Here is a 19,689-nt window from a genome sequence, read left to right as displayed (position 1 = left end):
AATAGTAATTCTGCTAAATGTGTACTTTTAATCTTTAAAAGTACACGTTGTGGATAATACCTCTGTACTTTTATTTGAGTTTAATTCTGAATTCAGGAAAAATACAGTACTTTTTACATTGTTGTAATGCTACCTTTACTCTAGTAAAAGATCTGACCATCTTCCACCATTAAAAATATCACAATGTAAAAATACTCACAATGATACAAATACTGTAACAAGTAAAAGTCCTGCATTTAAAATGTCACTTTAGTAAAACTACAGAAATAGTCTCAACAAAGTAGTATACTTAAGTATGTAAAAGTCGCGGTGAGGGTAATTTTAACGTTTACTTTATATACTGTTGGGCACTTTAATATCTAATAAAGTGTCATATTTTATAAGGTCATTGTCTTCTGTATATAAAATCTTAATCTGTGAAGTAAGTAGCTGTAAAAAATAAAAGTAGAGTAAACAGAAGTTGCAAAAAGTGCATCAAAACACTGGAAATCTTTGCTGTGAGCACAGTTAATAATTAAGATTTACTCTTGATGACGATAATCTCGAGCAGTAATGGTAAGTAATTGTGCAGCTGACAGCAGTGAGCTGGACTTTGCTTTTGTTTTATGGCTCTGAGCTGCTGACACGATGACGCCCAGTGAACACTTTGTTTGCTCGGGTCTGCAGTCAGAGCCAGTCTGTTCATCCAACAGGAGTGTTGGGGGGAGGAAAAGTGAAAGAAAGTGACCACAGATTTGTTTGGACCTTTTCTGTTCTTTTGAAGAGATGTCTAGGTACCACAAAGCAGCGATTGATGGATACTTGGACCTCTTGAAGGAGGCCACGAGGAAGGACCTGAACACTGCGGATGAGGATGGCATGACTCCCACCTTACTGGCTGCTTTCCACGGACATGTTGATGCTCTTCAGCTCATATGCAGCAGAGAGTAAGCATGGCACACTCCTCTCTATCACCTGGGCTTCATCTCACATATAACCTGCTGATACTGGCCATATATAGCTTTATCTCAGTGATTATTATCTTAGAGCTCTGACCTTTACTGTTTTGATTTATGGCTGTATGTATGTATGATGCTCTAAAACCAAACTAAACTAAGATGTACGATATACAAAGGTTAACATATTGTCCAATGAACTTTATGGCTGAAAAATAATGTGTTTTATGCATTTCATACTGCGTATCAGTTATTTAATTCTTCATTTGGGTTTTTTCCAACACATGTTGGGGTTCACTATAATATAATGAGCTAAAACTTCAATCCACTCTCTCCCATCAGCTGAGCCAAATGCTTAGTCAGCCAAAGAAATCCTGTAAAACAAAAGAGCCCTTTATCTGTCCCCTCCTCCCCTTCCACCTCCATCCTTCATTCAACACAACAAAAGACAAGCTTAAATCTAGAACAGCATTCTTACTGAAAAATTAGGTTCAGAAATGGAGGATATTCAGTAGGGCGTAACGCACGCCTATGTGACCAAAATTATCTGAAGCTTTTCCGCTTTGCTCATTGGCTTTTATGACAAGTTGTCGCAGTAATACAGCAATCAAGACTTTTATGGCTGTGACAGTGAGGACTTTAAATCTTAATAGTTTACCAATTATCTTCCGCCCTGTTTGGTGTTACTTAGTTATATTGTGTTATATGTTAACGCAAATTTGTTTTAACGCCACTAATTTCTTTAACGCATTAACACAACTTGTACTTATTATATGGTATCAATCAGAGATAGAGAGTGGCCAAATAATAAAAAGAAGATCATTACTTTAAATTGAATCTTTTTTTGTGTCGTACAGAGGAGACCCCAACAGAAGTGACATCTGGGGAAACACGCCGTTGCACCACGCTGCGGCTAACGGCCACATGCACATCCTCAGCTTCCTGGTCAACTTCGGCGCCAACCTTTTTGCACTGGACAATGAATCGCACACGGCTATGGACATCGCTGCTTCTCGTGACCGCATGGACTGCGTGCGCTTCCTGGACACCTCAGCCTCACAGCAGACCAACCAAAATCCCAAGAAGGTCGCCAATCTGAAGAAGGAGGCCGTCAAAGAAGCGGAGAAGCGTGTGAAACTCTGTGAGATGGTGAAGAAGAAACACCAGAGCAAGATGGATAAAATACAACGTAAAGCGAGCAATGCAGGGTCAGTCTCGGAGGCCAGCATGGCGTCAGCGTTCTCAGATGGCGGTACCATGTCCGGCGTCAATGAGCAGTTCTCCAAGCTTATTGCTGCAGATAAATCTGGCTCCCTTACAGCCCGGGTTAAAGGCACGCTCCAGAAGAAGCTCGGGAAGAAAGATAAAGGCACACTGCAGAAATCAGGAGGGGACGGGAACGTTATTTTCGGCAAACAGGAGACCGGAACGTCTGAGCAGCCAGAGTTCCTGGGTGTATTCAATGAGCAGGATGAGCACATGTTAGACGAAGAAGGAATGGAAGGCTTCAAGGATTATTATGACGACGACAAACCAGGCGAAGTCAAACAGTCCATCTTCAACCGGCCCGGCCTTGGAGGTCTGATTTTCATGAAGAAGATGGGGATGGAGTCGGACGACATCCCCAGCGGGAACAATGAAAGTCTCGGCTACCTCGTTCAGAACGAGTTGTTCGAGGTGGACGAAGACAATGCCGGCTTCGAGGGGAACGGTGACGGTGATCTGCCCTGGGATCAGGAAGATCTGGGACTGGATGATGGCGAAGATGAGGAAACCTCTCCTTTGGATGCATTCTTGTCTGCCATCTCCTTGCCAGAGTTTGCCCTTGCATTCAGCAGAGAGCACCTAGACCTGGAGGCGCTGATGCTTTGCTCTGATGCAGACCTGAAAGGCATTCGCATCCAGCTGGGACCCAGGAAGAAGATCCTGGAAGCTGTTGCTCACAGAAAGAACGCACTGGAGACTCCTGGCATCATGAAGGACAGCTTCTTGTGATCTAAAACATGAACAGTGATCTATAATATAATCCTATTTTAAGTTGAAAATGAGTCTGTACCTTTTGTAAATAAAGCCAAGACTTTGTTTTTTTCTGTATAAAACAAAGATGATTCAACAAACTATTTCTCTAAACAACAATTCCTGCAACATAAAGTATCAAACTTATATTCTAGAACAATATGCAATGCTCTGTTGGTATAGTATTATCCTCAAGCCGATCTACAGGACCTACATTCACAATAACCTCCATAAATCTTGTTGAGAAAGAAAATTATAATATAAGCGACTTGATCTTAAATCCACAATATCACTGTTTAGACAAAAACAAGGAATGTTTTGGTACGTAATTGGTGATAGTTTCTCTCTATAAATGAAAAAACTGGGTTAGTGGCTGATTTGGTTTGGCTGCTTTCTGTTTGTTTTTTATAATAATTTTGTCTGTTGACAACATAATTGTCAAATAAATAAAACATAAAATAATGAATTGTCAATTTAATATTCTCTGATGTATGTGTGTGTGTATGTGTCTACACAAAGTTTGGTCACACAGTCGCATTGTGGGGACTCACCTTCCATTTGGGGACAAAATGTTGGTCTCCACAGGCACAAGTATGGGGGACAAAAGAGCTCAATATGTAGATATCCACATGTAGATATAAACGGCTCATATAAGGTAAGGCCACGTCATGTAGGCCATGGCGTACGAAGAATTAATTAAAATAATACAGTTAAAAACAACAAATGTGAACACACATAAAACATAAGGATAAAATGGTTAAATTACCATTGTCAACAGAAGTTCTCTGTTAATAATAGTAACTGGTTATAATCTATAGTAGACAAACTTTAATTAGAAGAACATTGCAAGGTATATAAATCACAGAGCAAATGAGTACTCTTCTATTTTATCATACATTTTTCTCTCCCACCCCCCAAACAGTAAGACAAATAAATAACCAATATAACTCTTAATACATCCATGGTAGAACTGGAACTGAAGCGAAGCCGGAAGCACTTGGAGGGGACTTCTCTTGATTTATTTATTTATTTATTTATCCATCTATTTATTTATTAACTAATTAATTATCTATTTATTTTTAGTTGTTATGTCTTTCTTCTGAAAATGTATGGTGCAAAGTCAGGTATCATCAAGAACAACAAAAGACTAAAATAAACAAAAGAGAGATGAAAAGACAAAGACAAAAAAAATTGACAAATTAAAAAAAATATATACTAGATATATCACCAAAATAATGATGATAATAATAACTGGTTACAATGATGTATAGTAGACACACTTTTCTTATTATTTACATCTAAGAACTGGAACTGAAGCGAAGCCGGAAGTACTCGGAGGGGACAGCTCTTGACCTGTGGGAGGGACTTCCGGTGAGAGACTTTAAATGCACCGTTTGACGGGGAGTGTTGGGAGGAGAGAGAGAGAGAGAGAGAGATAGTGGGCTCACTACTGCAGTGATCACGATTATGTTTAACAGGTAATATTCTTCACTCCTACAACTACTGAACATTCATCCTCACCTGTCTGTTGTACCTCTTGTGTAACTTTATGCTCCTGAAACGACGTGTTCAGTGTGACAGGAGAGATATCGGCTCGTTAAGCCTCATTAGAGGGCTAATAGTCAATCTCAGCTTCTTGTTGCTTCTTCTGCTACTTTCACTAATTTCACTCTTAAATTACAGCTAACTTACTGAGAACTACTTATATACAAGTGGTTTGGTTTAATGTAAAGTTAGAAATGTGTGGTTAAAGTGTCCTAACTGTCTGTTTTGCCTCCTCAGACAGACATGGCTGAAATAATCGCAGTGAATTTGCCGTCTCTGTCCACTATCAACGCCACTTACCGGGTCCAGGAGGATCTCAGCCCGGGTTCTCCTGCTCCTGCTGCTGCTCCTCCATCCTCCTCCTCTCTGAGCGGTGAGGACTACCTGTTCGTGGAGGCCAGACACCCCAACACCGTCCTGCAGGGCCTCAACAGCCTGAGGCTCAACAACGCCTTCTGTGATGTGACTCTGTGCTGTGGAGGACAGGAGTTCCCCTGCCATCGCATCGTGCTGGCCTCCTTCAGCTCCTACTTCCAGGTAAAACACATGCTCTCTCCTCATAGTCCTGGTCTGCTTTAGCTCCTACTTCCAGGTAAAACACATGCTCTCTCCTCATAGTCCTGATGTGGCACAAGGAGTCCAGATGTGCATGAGCTACAAAACCCTCATAAACAGCTGTTAGAGGTGACCAGATCCCAACAAACCAAATGTGGGACAAAGAGTACGTTTGTGTGGGACAATGTGGGACAAGGCTGAGAACTTAAATAATAAACATTTCTGTTCTGCCCCTTATCTTGTAACATCTCTATGCACATCTGTTTTTGAGCCGCATGTTCCTTGTGAGACTCACTTTAAAGCTGCAGTAGGCAGTATATTTTTGGCATCATTGGGCAACAATTCCATAATAACCTTTCAGCATATTGTAATTCAAGTGTTCTGAGAGAAAACTAGACTTCTGCACCTCCTCATGACTGTTTTCAGGCTTTAAATAATCTAGCCTGTGTCGGGAGACTTTGACCAATCACAGGTCATTTCATTGAGAGAGCGTTCCTATTGGCTGTGCTCCGGTCATGTGACTGGAACTTGGCATTCCTTGACCAGATTTCACAATGGCTGCAGCGTCACAAACGTTCTCATTTTACAGGTATGAGAATAGCTGCGCTATAAATTGTGTGATTTCCTCATCTCCTCCTCAGGCGATGTTTTCCACTGACCTGATAGAGTCCAAACAGGAGCGTGTTGCCATCAATGGAGTTGAGCCTCAGATGATTGGCATGCTGGTGAGCTACGCCTACACATCAGAGGTCTACATTTCTAAAGCAAATGTGCAGGTAAAGTATCAGCTCTCCTCTCTTCTTCACTGCCACTCTTCCTAAAGAGAGCATGTGTGCTGAAAACTAACTACATTTGGAGCAGGCTTTGCTGGCAGCAGCCAATCTGCTGGACGTGATGGCCGTTCGGGAGGCCTGTTGTCGTTTCATGGAGCGTCAGATGGATGAGATGAACTGTGTGGGCATTCACTGCTTCGCTGAGGCCCATTCTTGTAAGGTGCTGGAGAAACGGAGCATGGACTACATCCATGAGCACTTCAGCAGTGTTTCTCAGCAGGTGAGAGGCGGGTGGAGACGTATATTATGTCAGCATTGACTCCTGTACTCTGATGTGTTTGCAGTAGTGGTCAAACGGAGGCTACGTTCCAAATTGCATACCTTTTTTAAAAAAAAAAAATAAAACTTTTGTTACATATTGCAGCTGCCCTTAAAAAGTACGTACTGTTGCATGCAGTATGCACACAATTGGGACATACATCTTCATAACATTGCACCTTGAACTTTGACCCTCCTGCTCATATCTGCTGTGCAGAGGATTGTGGTGTCAGAATAGCCAGAAAAGCATGCTGGCTTAAATGCTGCAAAATGCGCCCGGATGTAGTAGGACATCCTGGTATTTTTGGCATACTACATTTGACAAAGTATGTATTGGTACATCCTAAATCTTTTTCTGGCATGCTAAATAGTATAGCACCACAATATTTAATTTAAAATGGTATTTTGACACACATTTTACCTTTTTTTAACAAATATTGCGCCTCCTGTGATTTGAAAGTTGCAGCCATATTGCCCGATTTAAATACCTGGAAAATCAAGGTGTTAACTGATTTGAAAAAAATAAAATAAAAAAACTCATCATCCTATTTCCCATCTGACTCCCATCAACGGCTAACAATGCCAGCACCAACAGTGAAACGGACTGGAGGCCTACAGGTGACTAACTCCCATGGACGTGTGTCTCTTCACTCTTTATTCTCTTAATGTGTTTTGATTCTCCCACCAGGAGGAGTTCCTGTCTCTGTGTGTGGACAAACTGACAGAAATCATCGCCAGTGATTTTCTCAATGTGCCTAAAGAGGAGATGGTGTTTGAGTCCGCCATGTCGTGGTTGAATAAATGCACCTCTCGCAAACAGAGCTTTGAGAAGGTCAGTTTACACGAGCTCAGGTACTTCATAATGCACGCTGCTCTCTTATCTTGTTTTGTTGTGCACGTGTATCTATTATGGCAGAGTTTTGAGCAGTAGGCATGTCTTAACTTGGTCTGTCACGGTGCTCAGCAGCTGTTTGTCTTTAAGACATCCATAAATCACGATAACATGCCACCACTGTCAAAACAAGTAAAAGGACACCTCCCTCCACCGCCGCTGCTGCACTGTTTGTTGTAGTTTTTGCCTACTTTTCTTTCTGTGTAGTATTTTGCAGGTTAATCTGAACTTCTCTTCTTGGTTGAAATTTTTTTTTTTCCATGCTGGGGATGAAGAGACGCTATCTAAATCATTTCCTGCTATTATAAAAATAAATATCAGATTATGTCCCGATTTAGCAGATACTCAATAGTAAAGAAATAGTTCGACATCTTGGGAAATTCATGTTCTGGCAGCTGGAACGGCTAGCCTGGCTCTGTCCAAAATATGTCCACCCACCAGCACATTATATTTCATTTGTTAAAGCTGTACAACAATGTGTAAAAAGGAGTGCTTTTATGGGGGTTAATAATATGTATCCGACCAGTCACTTCCTGAAATCTTGTTCCGTCTTTGTGCTAAGCTAAGCAGCAACTGGATGCAGCTTCATATTCATAACACGCGTGTGATGAATAAGCCGAAAAAGTGTTTCCACAATGTCAAACTGTTGCTTTTACAGGGGAAAAAAATCAATATAATTGACTGTTAATTTTGACAACTGTGAATAGTTGTCACAGTGGCAGTCCATCAGATTTCTCTCCTTCCGTTTTGTTCCTCAAAGGTCCTTGAACACATCCGGCTGCCTCTCATCAGCCCTTACTACCTCCACGATGTGATCGAGTCTCTGGACGTGGTGAAAGAGAACCAGAGTTGCCAGAAGCTCATCTCCGAGGCCAAGGACTACCTGCTGCTAAAGGATCGCCGCGGAGAGCTCTACTGCCCCAGAGCGAGGCCTCGCAGGTCCACAGGTAAACGGACTGGCATAGTATGCAATTTCATTATGAATAGAGGCTGCATCTTTGTCCATCTCTGTCAATCTAGTGTATTTGCTTTTGCTACACTTGAACAATTAGCACTTTCTAGTTTTAAATGTTTTTATCGAAGTGTTGGACGTCAACTTGGGCTTTGAGAAATGGTGAAGGTCTTTTTTTTTTGCATTTTATGGACCAAACTATTAATCTACAAAACAGATTAGTCAATAATTAATATTATTATTAGTTGCAGCCTTACACACGACTTCGTTGTGTCCTACAGGGGCAATTTTTTTATATATATTTTTTTTAGATGAACATCTATCCAAAGGCCAGCGTGCCTCGCCTCACTCCTCTCTGTTCCTCTACTCCTGTTGCCATGGCAACAGGGACAGCTGAAGTGATAGTGACAGTTGGCGGGGAGGACGACAAGGTGGTGCTGCGCAGCGTCGAGAGCTTCGATCCTCTGACGAATCAGTGGAAGAATCTGGCCTGCCTGCCCTTCGCTGTGAGCAAACATGGGCTGGTCGTGTCAGGTGAGGTCCAGTTAAGTTAAAACTCAGGAGTGGATAATGATACTCCATGTTGTGTCCTCCCCTCTGAAATGAGCAACAGCTAAGCTTAGACGTGGTGCACATGACAAGTGACATGTTTCTTTCCATCCTCCTCCTCCTCTCGGTCTCTGTAGACTCCACTCTGTATTTGGCAGGAGGAGAGTTTCCTGACGGCTCAGCCAGCAGGGAGATGTGGCGCTACGACCCCTGCTTCGACTCCTGGATGGAGATGGCGCCCATGAATGTAGCTCGCTCTGAGTTAGGTGAGGCGATCTCAGAACGACAACCCCTTTCTGTCCTGCACCAAAAACGTGCCTCACCACAAAGTACCTCACATGTCTTAAAGGAACAGTGTGTAACATTTCAGGGGATCTATTAGCAGAAATGGAATATAACATTCATAACTATGATTTCATGAGTGTATAATCACCTGCAACTGAGAATGGTTGTGTTTTTTTGTTGGCTAAGAATGAGCCCTTCATATCTACATAGGGAGCGGGTCCTCCGAGTCTTGGAAAGGGAGGAGTGAGCGGAGGGGTACTCAGTTGGTTGCAATCTACAACCACACCACTAGATGTTGCCAAATCCTACACACTGTACATTTTAACTGTTGCTCTTCTTCTTTTCCAAGAAAGTCTGAAAGGAGCATCTTCTGATTGTGGTCATGTTTTATCTGTTCATGTTAAAAATTATCATTAGTGACTTGAATCCTCGTCACTCTTCTCAGGCCTGGTGATCCTGGACGGCTTTGTGTATGCAGTGGGAGGGTGGGAGGGACGCTCTCGGCTGGACTCGGTGGAGTGTTACAACCCTCACACCAACATGTGGCAGTTCACGGAGTCTGTCAAGATGGCCGTTACGAGTCCTGCGGTGGTGTCCTTGGATGGTCTGCTCTACGTTACTGGTAGGAAACATAGGCTTAGAAAATGTGTGCACGTTTTTCTGGAAGAGGTTGTGCTTTTTTATTGAATATTTGGATTTACAGTTATTTTGTTTTTTCCCTGTGTCCTGGTAGGGGGTGCAGTTCTAGAAGATGGCGACGGCACAGATCTCGCTCAGGTGTACAACCCTAAAACATCTGTATGGACAGAGGTTGCCCCCATGCAGATCGCTCGCTCTGGTTCAGCTGCTTGCACACTCAAAGGAAAGATTTATGTTATAGGTATGCAACACACTCTATAGCACTCAAGAACGACACAGCACCCACTCTAATGTATAGTGTCTAGTGTATACAGTGCCATGACTGTATCTAGCAAGCCACATGCCGCTACTGCGGTATGAACCCAAAATAAACAGATTGTGCTGTGATTTAATTGCAATTAACGGATCAAAAGGATGCCGAAATAACGACATAATGATGCCTATTTGTAAAAAGTCTGAATTCATGCTTTGTCAAGTCTGTTCACGAGACGACAAGCAGACAACTTTTAAATTGCAAGTTTTCTGAATGGAGTTTGGATCGATCAATGCTGCGCGGAAAGTTCGCTTCGCTCTTGGTGTGAATGCAAGATAATGACATTGACTGTTAAAATCTCTCGTTCGTTCTCCCAGGTGGATGGCATGCCTCGACGGAGAACACCGACAAGGTGGAGTGTTACAATCCCAAGACCAATCAGTGGACCATGTGCGCCCCCATGAAAGAACGGCGCTACCGGCCCGGTGCTGCTGTGGTGGATGGAAAGATCTATGTCCTGGGAGGAGAAGAGGGCTGGGACAGGTGAGGGGCTAATCTGGGAAAATTCATAAAAATGTTGCTTGTGAATCTTAAGGCCCAGACAAAACAAGCTGACATAAAAAAAACTAGCGGCGACAAGTTGCATTTAAACACACTGTAAAGATAATAACCGACGGCCAGGTGGCAAAAAGCCTCCGACGCGATCAGAATACAGCCAAGGTAGTTGGCTAGGGTGACAGACGCTCACAGACGGCCCCAAACTGTCTGACGGCTGACCGTTGGCTTGGTGTGTCAGGGTCTTAATAGTCTAACTTGACTTTTCCAGGAGCCCAAGAACCATTTTAAGAACTTACTGGCTTACCGCTGCGTATCCTCTTTTTGCATCCATTCAAACATCAGTCATGCAACAATAAATACAAAGAATCATGCTAATTTATCTGCTCTTCATGGTGTTCAGATGCAAAGAGGAATGCGTGAAAGGTTGCTTTTGATTCCTGCGGATTAAAAAACATGACACACATTTACAGCCTTTCTTCTTCTAACGCTGATCAACCCTTTACATGCAGATATCACGACACCATCGAGAGGTATTGTGACGAGACGGACGCGTGGGAGATCGTCGGGGAGATGCCCACCAGTCGCAGCTGGCTCAGCTGTGTGTCTCTCCAGCTGAGGAAGGACATCCACGTGAGCAGCTATCCCGGGACGGCAATCGAAAACTGAACGATGGCTTCTGAGGAAACCTCTCGTGGATATTCTTTGCACCCTCATTAAGGGGACGGTGCACTGCAACGCTCAGAGCTGTGGACAACGGCGAACTGAGAAGGGATGCCTGGATTTGGCACAGCGCAGTTTGAGCTGTTACCGGCGGCAAAGAGTAGTCGGTTTTTAATCGACGACTGCTGGTGAAATCTCACTCGGTCCTGGCTTTTGGCGTGGTGACAAAAGAAATACATGACTCTCAAAACACTGATGGAGTCAGCAGTCGAAAGTCGCTCTCTGTATGATGTTTGTTTAGGGTACCGTTTTAATGTCGGAGCACCTCAAACCTGTGAAGGTTTTCTCAGCCAACATGTATTTTTGTATTATTATGTGGCGTATTTATTGGGGTGTGACTAGCTGTGAGAAAGATATTTTGAAAAAATGGTCAAGATTTTGCTCTATTAAAACATGCTCTATGAGCCAAAGAATCTACTTGTGAATATTTTCGATGGTCACCTGTGAAAAAGATTTTTATGTGATCCGTGTTTTTGTAATTAAATTTTGTAAGTTCTGAATGATTGTCTTACTACCTGTAGGTGGAGTATATTTTTGTAATGTAATGTTTGTCATGGATTCTAATGACTTTAAATGGAGTGGGTTCTAATAAAGATTTTTAATTCTTTACTGTGAGTGATGGTGTTTTTTTTTTTATCCTATTTCACAAATTTCCTAAAAACACAAGTGACCAGAAAAATAGCAACACTCATATGATGTAATTAAATGTTATACAACAGCCCTGCATCGTTAACTTTATGTTTAAGCCTAGAAAGCATAGTTTTACAAAACTATATTTAAAAAGAGCCAGTGGAAATCTGTGAAAACCCTTTTCTGCCAGGAAAAGAGAACAATTAATTTGTGTAAAGAAGGGTTGCCAAGTAGAAATGAATGTAAACAATGCAGGATTTCAAATATTTTTAAAAAAATTTTGCTTAAATATTTTATGATTAAAGGGACTATTTGTAACTTTCAGAATTGCTTGTTAACAGCGACACCTGTGGCCGTGAAATCAACGAAAGTCAGCGTCGGGCTCGCGCTTGTGCTCGTTCTAAATATACCTGAACGAGCATCGCTCAAAACAGTGAGGCGACACACGTCAGCTAAAACCACAATATCACTCTATATTTCAGCTGCTTGGCAGTAATGTTAGCTGACCAGACGAAGGTCTCTCCATGAACATGATTTAGTGTTGGCTTTTCCTGCCCCAGCGCAGGCTGAGGCAGCGGGGCTCTGCAGCGTGTCTTCCTGCTCTCTCCGCCCGCAGCCAGAGAGAGCAGGAAGACACCGGCACCCGGTCGGTAACGAGACAACAACGTTACTCGTTGCAGAGCCCCGTCACTTCACAAGACACGGGAAACCTCTGTTGGTCTGGAGGAGCTGCAGCATTTATTTCTGCACAAACGTCCACTGAACATTCACTTGATATTCTCAGAGTTAAACTAACTCTTCTGCAGTGTGGAGTGAGCGCGCGTTCACGTCTAGAGGTGGAGCAAGCTGAGGGAGAACGTGCGCTCTGTCTGAGTGAAGGCGAGCAGGCAGAGGAGGAGAGGCAGCGGCTACACGCGAACGTTCATATGCGAGCGCGCATGTGTCCCGACCCAGTACATTTATACGCTTAAAAAGTTACAAACAGTCCCTTTAAGTGAATGCATTTAACACATTTATTGAAGTATTCAGCAGGTACAGTAGGTTTTAAGGAGTTAACTATGTAAAAGTTAAAAGAATATTCTATTGGGGAACTTGGGGATCCTACTACCATTTTGCATCTTAACAATACAATACAATAGGTGTATGCTTTTGGCCCGTGGCCCACCATTAAGTTCCAGTTTTGGCCCTAAAAGGGAAAACGTTTGTGCACCCCTGAGCTATGGTCAGCAGCTAAACACGACCAACCTTTAACCTGCTCTATCTTGAAGTGTTATATCATCTTTGATGGGCTGCACGGCGCGGTGGATTGTGGGTACGACGTCACGCCGCAGCCATTCTTTCTGTCCCGGCTGAAGGAGAGTCTCTGAGTCTCTGAGTCTCTGGAGTCATGAGAGGAATCCGGTCTCTGAACAGTCTCCCCGTGAGTCCCGTGTTTCCTCCGTTTGATCTGAGCTGTGTGACACCGGCAGGAACTAAACTCTGGTTCCTGGTCTGATTTAAAACCTTGTTTAGCTCCAGTTAGCATGCTAAGCTAACTAGCTTGCTAACTAGCTAATGCAGGTTATTCTAACGTAAAGCTTGCTAACATGGTTATAAAACCTCATCCTGGAGTCCTTCACCTGTACTGAGTGTCAGGTATAATGTGATATAGCATGAGTAGTGATGTAGTGTTGGTTCTGTTCTGCTGGTTGTAGCTTCTGGTGGTTCTGTTGGATGTAACCTGAAGGTCATCTCAGAACTCACCTATCACACATGTTCTGATCCAGGAGAACAACACCTCTAATGTGGTCATAATCTATTGACATGTGTGTTTATTTACTGATACACTTCCCCAGACTTTGTTTGCAGGACACATCTACAAGTGGTCTTAGTGGGCTAAAGTGAACTTGTCATTTAGGGACACCCAGCTGCTCTTTATGACTGTCAGGCTGTCAGTGTCTGACAAATGATCATCATATGGTGCTTAAACTGCATTATTAGTTTGGTTGATTAACAATAAACTCAACTGAATGTCATGTTGAGTTATTTACAAGTAAAGCTATCAAACATAATCAACATTCAGAGACTCTCAGAGAGTTGTCCAGTTTGTATCATAAGTGGGCAAGATTTTAAGTCATCCCTTTATTTACATTTCACTGACAAAACTATTATTATTCAGCAATGCAAACATAATCAATACATTAATTGATAATCCAGATACTTGTCTTGTATATATGTATATATATATATTATTTTATTTCTTATTTTATTGTTGGTCATTGGTGCTTTATTTATATAAATTTTCCTAACTTTGTAAAACAAAATAAATACATAGATATAAATTTACTGAATTGTTCTTTATTATTAAAATAATAAATCGTACACCAACAACTTGGTAAAAAAAAATCTTAAAAATGAACAGAAATTACAATTTAAGTGTAAACCTTTTAAACACAGCAAAAACTTGAACAATAATTAAAATTATAATATATATATATATAGTATATAAACAGAACTGAATTTAATAGATCGGCCCCATTGTCAACAGCTATTTGAGTCAGTCACCAACAAGCTTTTGCGTAGCAAAACAAACAATTTAAAGCTTTCCTCTCCTGAGTTTAATCTTGTGACCCCTTGGAGGAGGGGCTGGGAATGGAAACACTGATATCTCTCAAGCACTCGTGTACTTATAACAGAGTTTGGTAGGTAACAGCTGCTGTTATTAGACATTAGAGGTCATATTACTCTTCAGGGGGTTCAGTTTTTTCCAGTCTAACGTGAGCCTCAACATGCTGAATCGCCCAAAAAACCTCAGACACGGGCAGACTAGAGCTGATGGTGCGGAATACACCGCAAAAACTAGGCCGTCAGATGCTCATCGAAGACCCCAAACTGTTGGTAACTCTTGTCTGTGTCTCTAAACTGGGGGCGTGCCGACCGCCATTTACTGTAGGTAATACACTGACTGTGGTACCTCATACAACCCCACTTCAAAACACCTGAACTATCCCTTTAAGTCAACGACAGTAGAAGTACGTCAGCGTGTTCTTGCTCTTGTTGCCACCAAAGAGGAAAAGTTGCTAAAGAAGTCACTTGTGTTAAATTTTCTGTCACCGCTTCCCACAGAAACGTTGCTATGCAGCCGCCAGGAGGAGTGAAGCTCTGACTGAACCCCTCGCCGGCCGGGCACCGTCCTCAGCTGCACCTCCCCCTCCCCAAAATGTCCAGGTGGGTGGCGGCGCTGCTCTCGTCCACGAACATATAGCTGTTTCAGGCTAAATTCAAACTTAACAACGTAATAATTTTTGCTGCTTCAGGTGTCCAAGCTTCCAAACGGTCTGGTGATTGCATCGCTGGAGAACAACTCCCCCCTGTCCAGTGTTGGTGTGTTTGTGAAAGCTGGGAGTCGCTATGAGACGGTGGAGAACCAGGGCGTCTCTCATGTGCTACGACTGGCAGCAAACCTGGTAATTACTGAATGTGACTTCTCTTAGCTGCTTATTAGAGCTGTATCCCAGCCCACAACCTGTCACCAACATGCTGTAGGATCTTGTTGAAACACTTGTACTTGTTTTGTAGACAACCAAGGGTGCGTCCGCCTTCAAGATCTGCCGCGGCGTGGAGGCACTCGGGGGTAGTCTGAGGTCAGTGAGGACACACATGCACACATTGACAGTGCCTGCATTTCCTGCTATAAATAAATACCAGTGTCACCACAGCCCACCACATTGAACCAACTGTGTCGTCATCTGTTTACCTGCAGTGTGACGTCATCAAGAGAGACCACCGCCTACACCGCAGAGTGCATGAGAGATCACGTGTAAGTGTGGCCACCTGTTATGTTGTTTTACTCCCTTGTTGATGCCTCAGTGTGTGTGTTAACGTTACTGTTTCTTTGTGTGTGTGCGTGCAGAGATTCATTATTTGAGTTTTTGGTCAATGTGACCGCAGCTCAGGACTTCCGGCCGTGGGAGGTGGACGATCTGACGCCCAGGCTGAAGATCGACAAGGCCCTGGCTCAGCAGTGTACTCAGATAGGTCAGTACCAGGAATAACAGTTCAGATCCGAACTACCTGATTTGTCTTTGTGGAATTTGGTTTAAATTCACCCTCAATTCATCGACTTAGGATTTGAAAATGTGGCGGCTCTACACGCCGTTTACTGAATCTGAAGACACTCCGACTTTCGTTTCACTGGGACTTTAATGGAGCTTTAAAGATGTAATTTATGTAATTTTTCTATGTTGTCCCGCAGGTGTAATTGAGAAGTTGCATGAAGCAGCGTACAAAAATGCCCTGTCCAACTCTCTGTACTGTCCTGACTACATGGTTGGCCGTGTCTCCTCCACACAGGTATGGATCTTTGTTAGCGAGACGTATGAATATACCTAACGTAGCCTCTCATTCTCTGTTAGCTCGTACGTAGCTCTTACACACCTCTCCTCCTCCTTATCGTCCCCTTGTAGCTGCAGTCATTTGTTGAGGACCATTTCACCACTGGCAGAATGGCTCTTGTAGGACTAGGTGAGTGTCTGCTAGTGCTGTCTAGTCGGACAGCATCAGTTTGTCACGGCTGCTCTCCTTTCTGTCGGGCTTTGTTTATCAAGGTTCCACTTTTACTAATGTTTAGTAGTTATAGTAGTCGTGTTGATGTAAATAAACTGTGTGTTTGTGCTCTTACACTCCTCTCAAATGTCATTTGGCCTCTGCCCAGAGACATAGAGGCTGTAAGTCAATACAATAGACCAGCAGTGATACGAATGTGGATTTTTGAACAGGTCATATGGCTGACTTTGCCTGCAAGCAAACGCTGCAAGTGTCAGCATGCCTGAATGACGACACATCACCCTCCTCTGGATGTTTCTATCCAGGGAATGTGCTGTGTTTTTCATTGTAGTTGTATGTTAATGTTAGTGTTGTCTGATTTCTGCATCCAGGTGTAAAGCACTCCGTCCTGAGGCAAATGGGCGAGGGGCTCCTGAGCGCCCGCAGCGGGGCCGGAGCACCGGTGGCTAAGGCTGTGTACCGTGGAGGTAAATCTCATGTTTAATAGTGACATTACACCAGAGCTGCAACGATTAATCCATTAGTTATCAACTATTAAATTAATCGCCAGCGATTTTGATATTCGATTAATCGGTTTGAGTTATTTTTGTAAAGGAAAAATAGTCTAAATTCTCTGATTGCAGCTTCTTAAATGTGAATATTTCTGGTTTCTTTACTCCTCTATGACAGTAAACTGAATATCTTTGAGTTGTGGACAAAACAAGACATTTGAGGACGTCATCTTGGGGTTTGGGAAACATTGATTGATATTTTTCACCATTTTCTGACATTTTATAGACCAAACAACTAAATCAATTAATCGAGAAAATAATCAACAGAAATGATCATTAATTGCAGCCCTACATTACAGCCTTTGAGATTTATCACTGCCTTATTGTCATGATGCTTTAGAGTGGTGCAGGAGTGAGTCCTAAAACCCCGATATGAGTTAGCATTTTAGCACATCCGGTTCCCTCGTCTGGAAGTCAACGGGTTTTTTGAATAGGTTTTTAGTTAGATGCCTGAAATAAGATCTGTGGTTAACATAAGCTGCAGAGATTTTAACGTTTTGTTCTACGACATAAAATACATCAATGAATAACCCACTCTGGAATTTTTAATCTTTTGTGTCTTAAAAAGTCGCTTGCTAACAAGCGGCTGAATGAGATGCGACTAAATGCGACCCTGCTGTAGTTTGTTTATAACCTAACGTTAGCTTTTTACTTCTGGCGATGGCATTCACACTTCCAAAATCATAAAAGTGGTGTTCATTTGTGAAGATCATCAAAACGTGTGTTTGCCACAGAGCTTATTTTCTGCAATAATCCAAAAACCAAATGGAAAAATCCCACTGGCTTTCAGTCGAGGGAACCAGGGTGATGCTAACTTCCTGATTGGCCTACAAAAATACGTCATCCCTAAAGCAGTCTATTGTGTGTGTCTGTGTGTGTAGGTGAGCTGCGGGTGCATACAAATGACGCCCTGGTCCACGCGGTGATTACCAGTGAGGGTGGTGTGACAGGTAGCGCGGAGGCTAATGCCTTCAGCGTGCTGCAAAGGATCCTGGGAGCTGGGCCACATGTAAAGAGGGGCTCCAACATCACCAGCAAGCTGAGTCAGGGTATTGCCAAAGCTACCACACAGCCCTTTGATGTAAGTTTAAAAAAAAGAGTTATTTGGCGTTGTTTATTTATTGTAGGATAGTGTGTTGCATTAGTTGTAAATGCAGAGAGTTTGTCTCCTAACGTCAGATGACCTCTGGCTGTCTTTCAGGCCACAGCCTTCAATGCCTCATACTCCGACTCCGGCCTGTTTGGCATCTACACCATTTCACAAGCTGACTCTGCAGCGGAGGTGAGTCACTCCTTCCAAGACAAATGTAACCGCGTCTAAAACGTGCAATGACGCCATGAGTCTCCATGTCACTGAACTGTTGCTTTTTGCCGTCCTCCGTGTAGGTGATCAAAGCTGCAGTCGCTCAGGTGAGAGGTGTGGCTGAGGGAAACGTATCGGAGGCTGACATCACCAGAGCAAAGTGAGTTCTCTGAGTAACGTAGTTGGACATGGAGGCGGAGCGGTTGTGTACCATAATGATATGTTGTGTTGACTCTGGCGTGTGTTTGACTCCTCTGCGTAGGAACCAGGTGAAATCGGAGTACCTGATGTCAATGGAGAGCTCTGAGAGTCTATTGGAGGAGATCGGTGCTCAGGCTCTGACGACTGCAGCGTACCAGCTCCCTGCCGCTGTTCTCGAGGCGATAGACGCCGTCACCCAGGACGAGTTGGTCAAGGTGAGTGTCTCTACTGTAGAGATGGTGAATACATTATCAGCAGCAGGCAGCTGTTCTCAATGAAAAAGCTCCCATAAGCACAGACCGTGACTGAAATGACTCACTACTCACTATATAGTAGACTTAGGTGTTGTCGATGGATTCAAATATTTAATCGTGATTAATTTCATGATTGTCCATGATTAATTGCAAATTAATCACATTTTTTATCTCTTCAAAATGCACCTTAAAGGGAGATTTATCAAGTATTTGGTTGAGACAAATTTTGAGTTGTGGCGTGAAAATAATGTATTTAATGTGAGCAATAAGGAACTAACTAAGCAGTAAATTAAACCGTTTTAATGGAACATTCGTCCTTTTCTTTACAGGCTGCGAAAACATTTGTAGATGGCAAGAAGACCATGGCAGCTAGTGGACACCTGGTTAATACACCGTTTGTGGATGAAGTATGAAGACGGAGTATCAGAAAGGATGATTTTAACTTGGGCACGCTGTGCCTGGCTGCTTCAAAAGGAAAGAGGACTTCAAAGCCTCCTGCAACAATTCATTTGATGTCACAAATCATTTGTAGTCTGTCCTGCAGTAAGTGTAACCACCAACAGGGAGCTTAATGCAATTTCTCTTGTTATTTTTGTCAATTTAACTGTATATCTATGTAAATTAAAGACAGTAATAACCGCTGGTTGTTGCTTGAATTTGTATCTTGGAATGAATCCAGATTTCCTGAAGGTTTTTAGTGCCGTATCGGGAGTGTGAGGATGAAAAACGCTGTTCAGGCAGCAGGTATTTTTAGCACTGAGATATGTTGTTCCACTCATTAACCAATAGGGGGACCTAAAGGCACAAACATCCTAAATTTTGGTTCAACCATCCCTGTTTTTGCTTGTGCAGATTGAGCAGTCATGTACAGAGAGTCAAAATAAAAGTACTTTAATCATAAGAATGCATTATATTTCATAAGACTATCTTGTATTTAAATATTAATATGCAGGGTGATTTGTAACTAAAGCTGTCAGATAAATACAGTGGAGTAAAAAGTAAAAAATTTCCCTCTGAAAAGCATTTGAGTAGAAGAATGAAATGGAAAGTACAAGTACCTCAGAATTGCACACAGTACTTGGTTAAAAATAAATATAAGCTCTTTGCCAAACTAATATTAGTGGCCCCTTGGACAAAAATTTGCTCTCTTTTTGCCCAGAGACACAAAGTACTCCTATGATGGAATAATAGTTTATGGTAAATTGATTTAGGGCT

General features: G+C 42.6%; 3 protein-coding genes across 3 annotated transcripts; all 3 read left to right on the top strand.

Moving 5' to 3' along the window:
- The first annotated feature begins 631 nt into the window (after positions 1–631).
- anks4b (ankyrin repeat and sterile alpha motif domain containing 4B) lies at positions 632–3,410 on the top strand. The gene is made up of 2 exons (XM_074656737.1): positions 632–926; positions 1,793–3,410. Exons 1-2 carry the CDS (start codon positions 766–768, stop codon positions 2,928–2,930), a joined length of 1,299 nt encoding a protein of 432 aa, XP_074512838.1. The 5' UTR covers positions 632–765; the 3' UTR covers positions 2,931–3,410.
- An 861-nt stretch (positions 3,411–4,271) lies between these two features.
- LOC141781176 (kelch-like protein 24) lies at positions 4,272–11,597 on the top strand. Its single transcript, XM_074656736.1, has 12 exons — positions 4,272–4,429; positions 4,734–5,033; positions 5,693–5,827; positions 5,913–6,104; positions 6,831–6,974; positions 7,795–7,981; positions 8,374–8,520; positions 8,673–8,801; positions 9,266–9,442; positions 9,554–9,700; positions 10,090–10,255; positions 10,780–11,597. The coding sequence occupies exons 2-12, from the start codon at positions 4,740–4,742 to the stop codon at positions 10,934–10,936; spliced, it is 1,875 nt and encodes a 624-aa protein (XP_074512837.1). The 5' UTR covers positions 4,272–4,429; positions 4,734–4,739; the 3' UTR covers positions 10,937–11,597.
- A 1,274-nt stretch (positions 11,598–12,871) lies between these two features.
- uqcrc2a (ubiquinol-cytochrome c reductase core protein 2a) lies at positions 12,872–19,113 on the top strand. Its single transcript, XM_074656725.1, has 14 exons — positions 12,872–13,040; positions 14,726–14,827; positions 14,917–15,066; positions 15,179–15,243; positions 15,363–15,419; positions 15,513–15,637; positions 15,855–15,952; positions 16,066–16,123; positions 16,537–16,632; positions 17,598–17,797; positions 17,918–17,998; positions 18,103–18,179; positions 18,282–18,435; positions 18,804–19,113. The coding sequence occupies exons 1-14, from the start codon at positions 13,008–13,010 to the stop codon at positions 18,885–18,887; spliced, it is 1,380 nt and encodes a 459-aa protein (XP_074512826.1). The 5' UTR covers positions 12,872–13,007; the 3' UTR covers positions 18,888–19,113.
- The last annotated feature ends 576 nt before the right edge of the window (positions 19,114–19,689 follow it).

This window comes from Sebastes fasciatus, chromosome 13 (assembly GCF_043250625.1).
Source record: "Sebastes fasciatus isolate fSebFas1 chromosome 13, fSebFas1.pri, whole genome shotgun sequence".
In the NCBI taxonomy this organism is placed as follows: domain Eukaryota; kingdom Metazoa; phylum Chordata; class Actinopteri; order Perciformes; family Sebastidae; genus Sebastes; species Sebastes fasciatus.
This window is presented reverse-complemented; position numbering and strand designations above follow the sequence as displayed.

Bases quoted from the DNA above. Each gene is read 5' to 3' on its own strand.
- anks4b (XM_074656737.1), top strand. From the start codon at position 766: ATGTCTAGGTACCACAAAGCAGCGATTGATGGATACTTGGACCTCTTG. The intron at 927-1,792 runs GTAAGCATGGCA...TGTGTCGTACAG, and splicing joins CAGCTCATATGCAGCAGAGA to AGGAGACCCCAACAGAAGTG.
- LOC141781176 (XM_074656736.1), top strand. From the start codon at position 4,740: ATGGCTGAAATAATCGCAGTGAATTTGCCGTCTCTGTCCACTATCAAC. The intron at 5,828-5,912 runs GTAAAGTATCAG...CATTTGGAGCAG, and splicing joins TTTCTAAAGCAAATGTGCAG to GCTTTGCTGGCAGCAGCCAA. The intron at 6,975-7,794 runs GTCAGTTTACAC...TGTTCCTCAAAG, and splicing joins GCAAACAGAGCTTTGAGAAG to GTCCTTGAACACATCCGGCT.
- uqcrc2a (XM_074656725.1), top strand. From the start codon at position 13,008: ATGAGAGGAATCCGGTCTCTGAACAGTCTCCCC. The intron at 13,041-14,725 runs GTGAGTCCCGTG...CGCTTCCCACAG, and splicing joins GGTCTCTGAACAGTCTCCCC to AAACGTTGCTATGCAGCCGC. The intron at 15,638-15,854 runs GTCAGTACCAGG...GTTGTCCCGCAG, and splicing joins TCAGCAGTGTACTCAGATAG to GTGTAATTGAGAAGTTGCAT.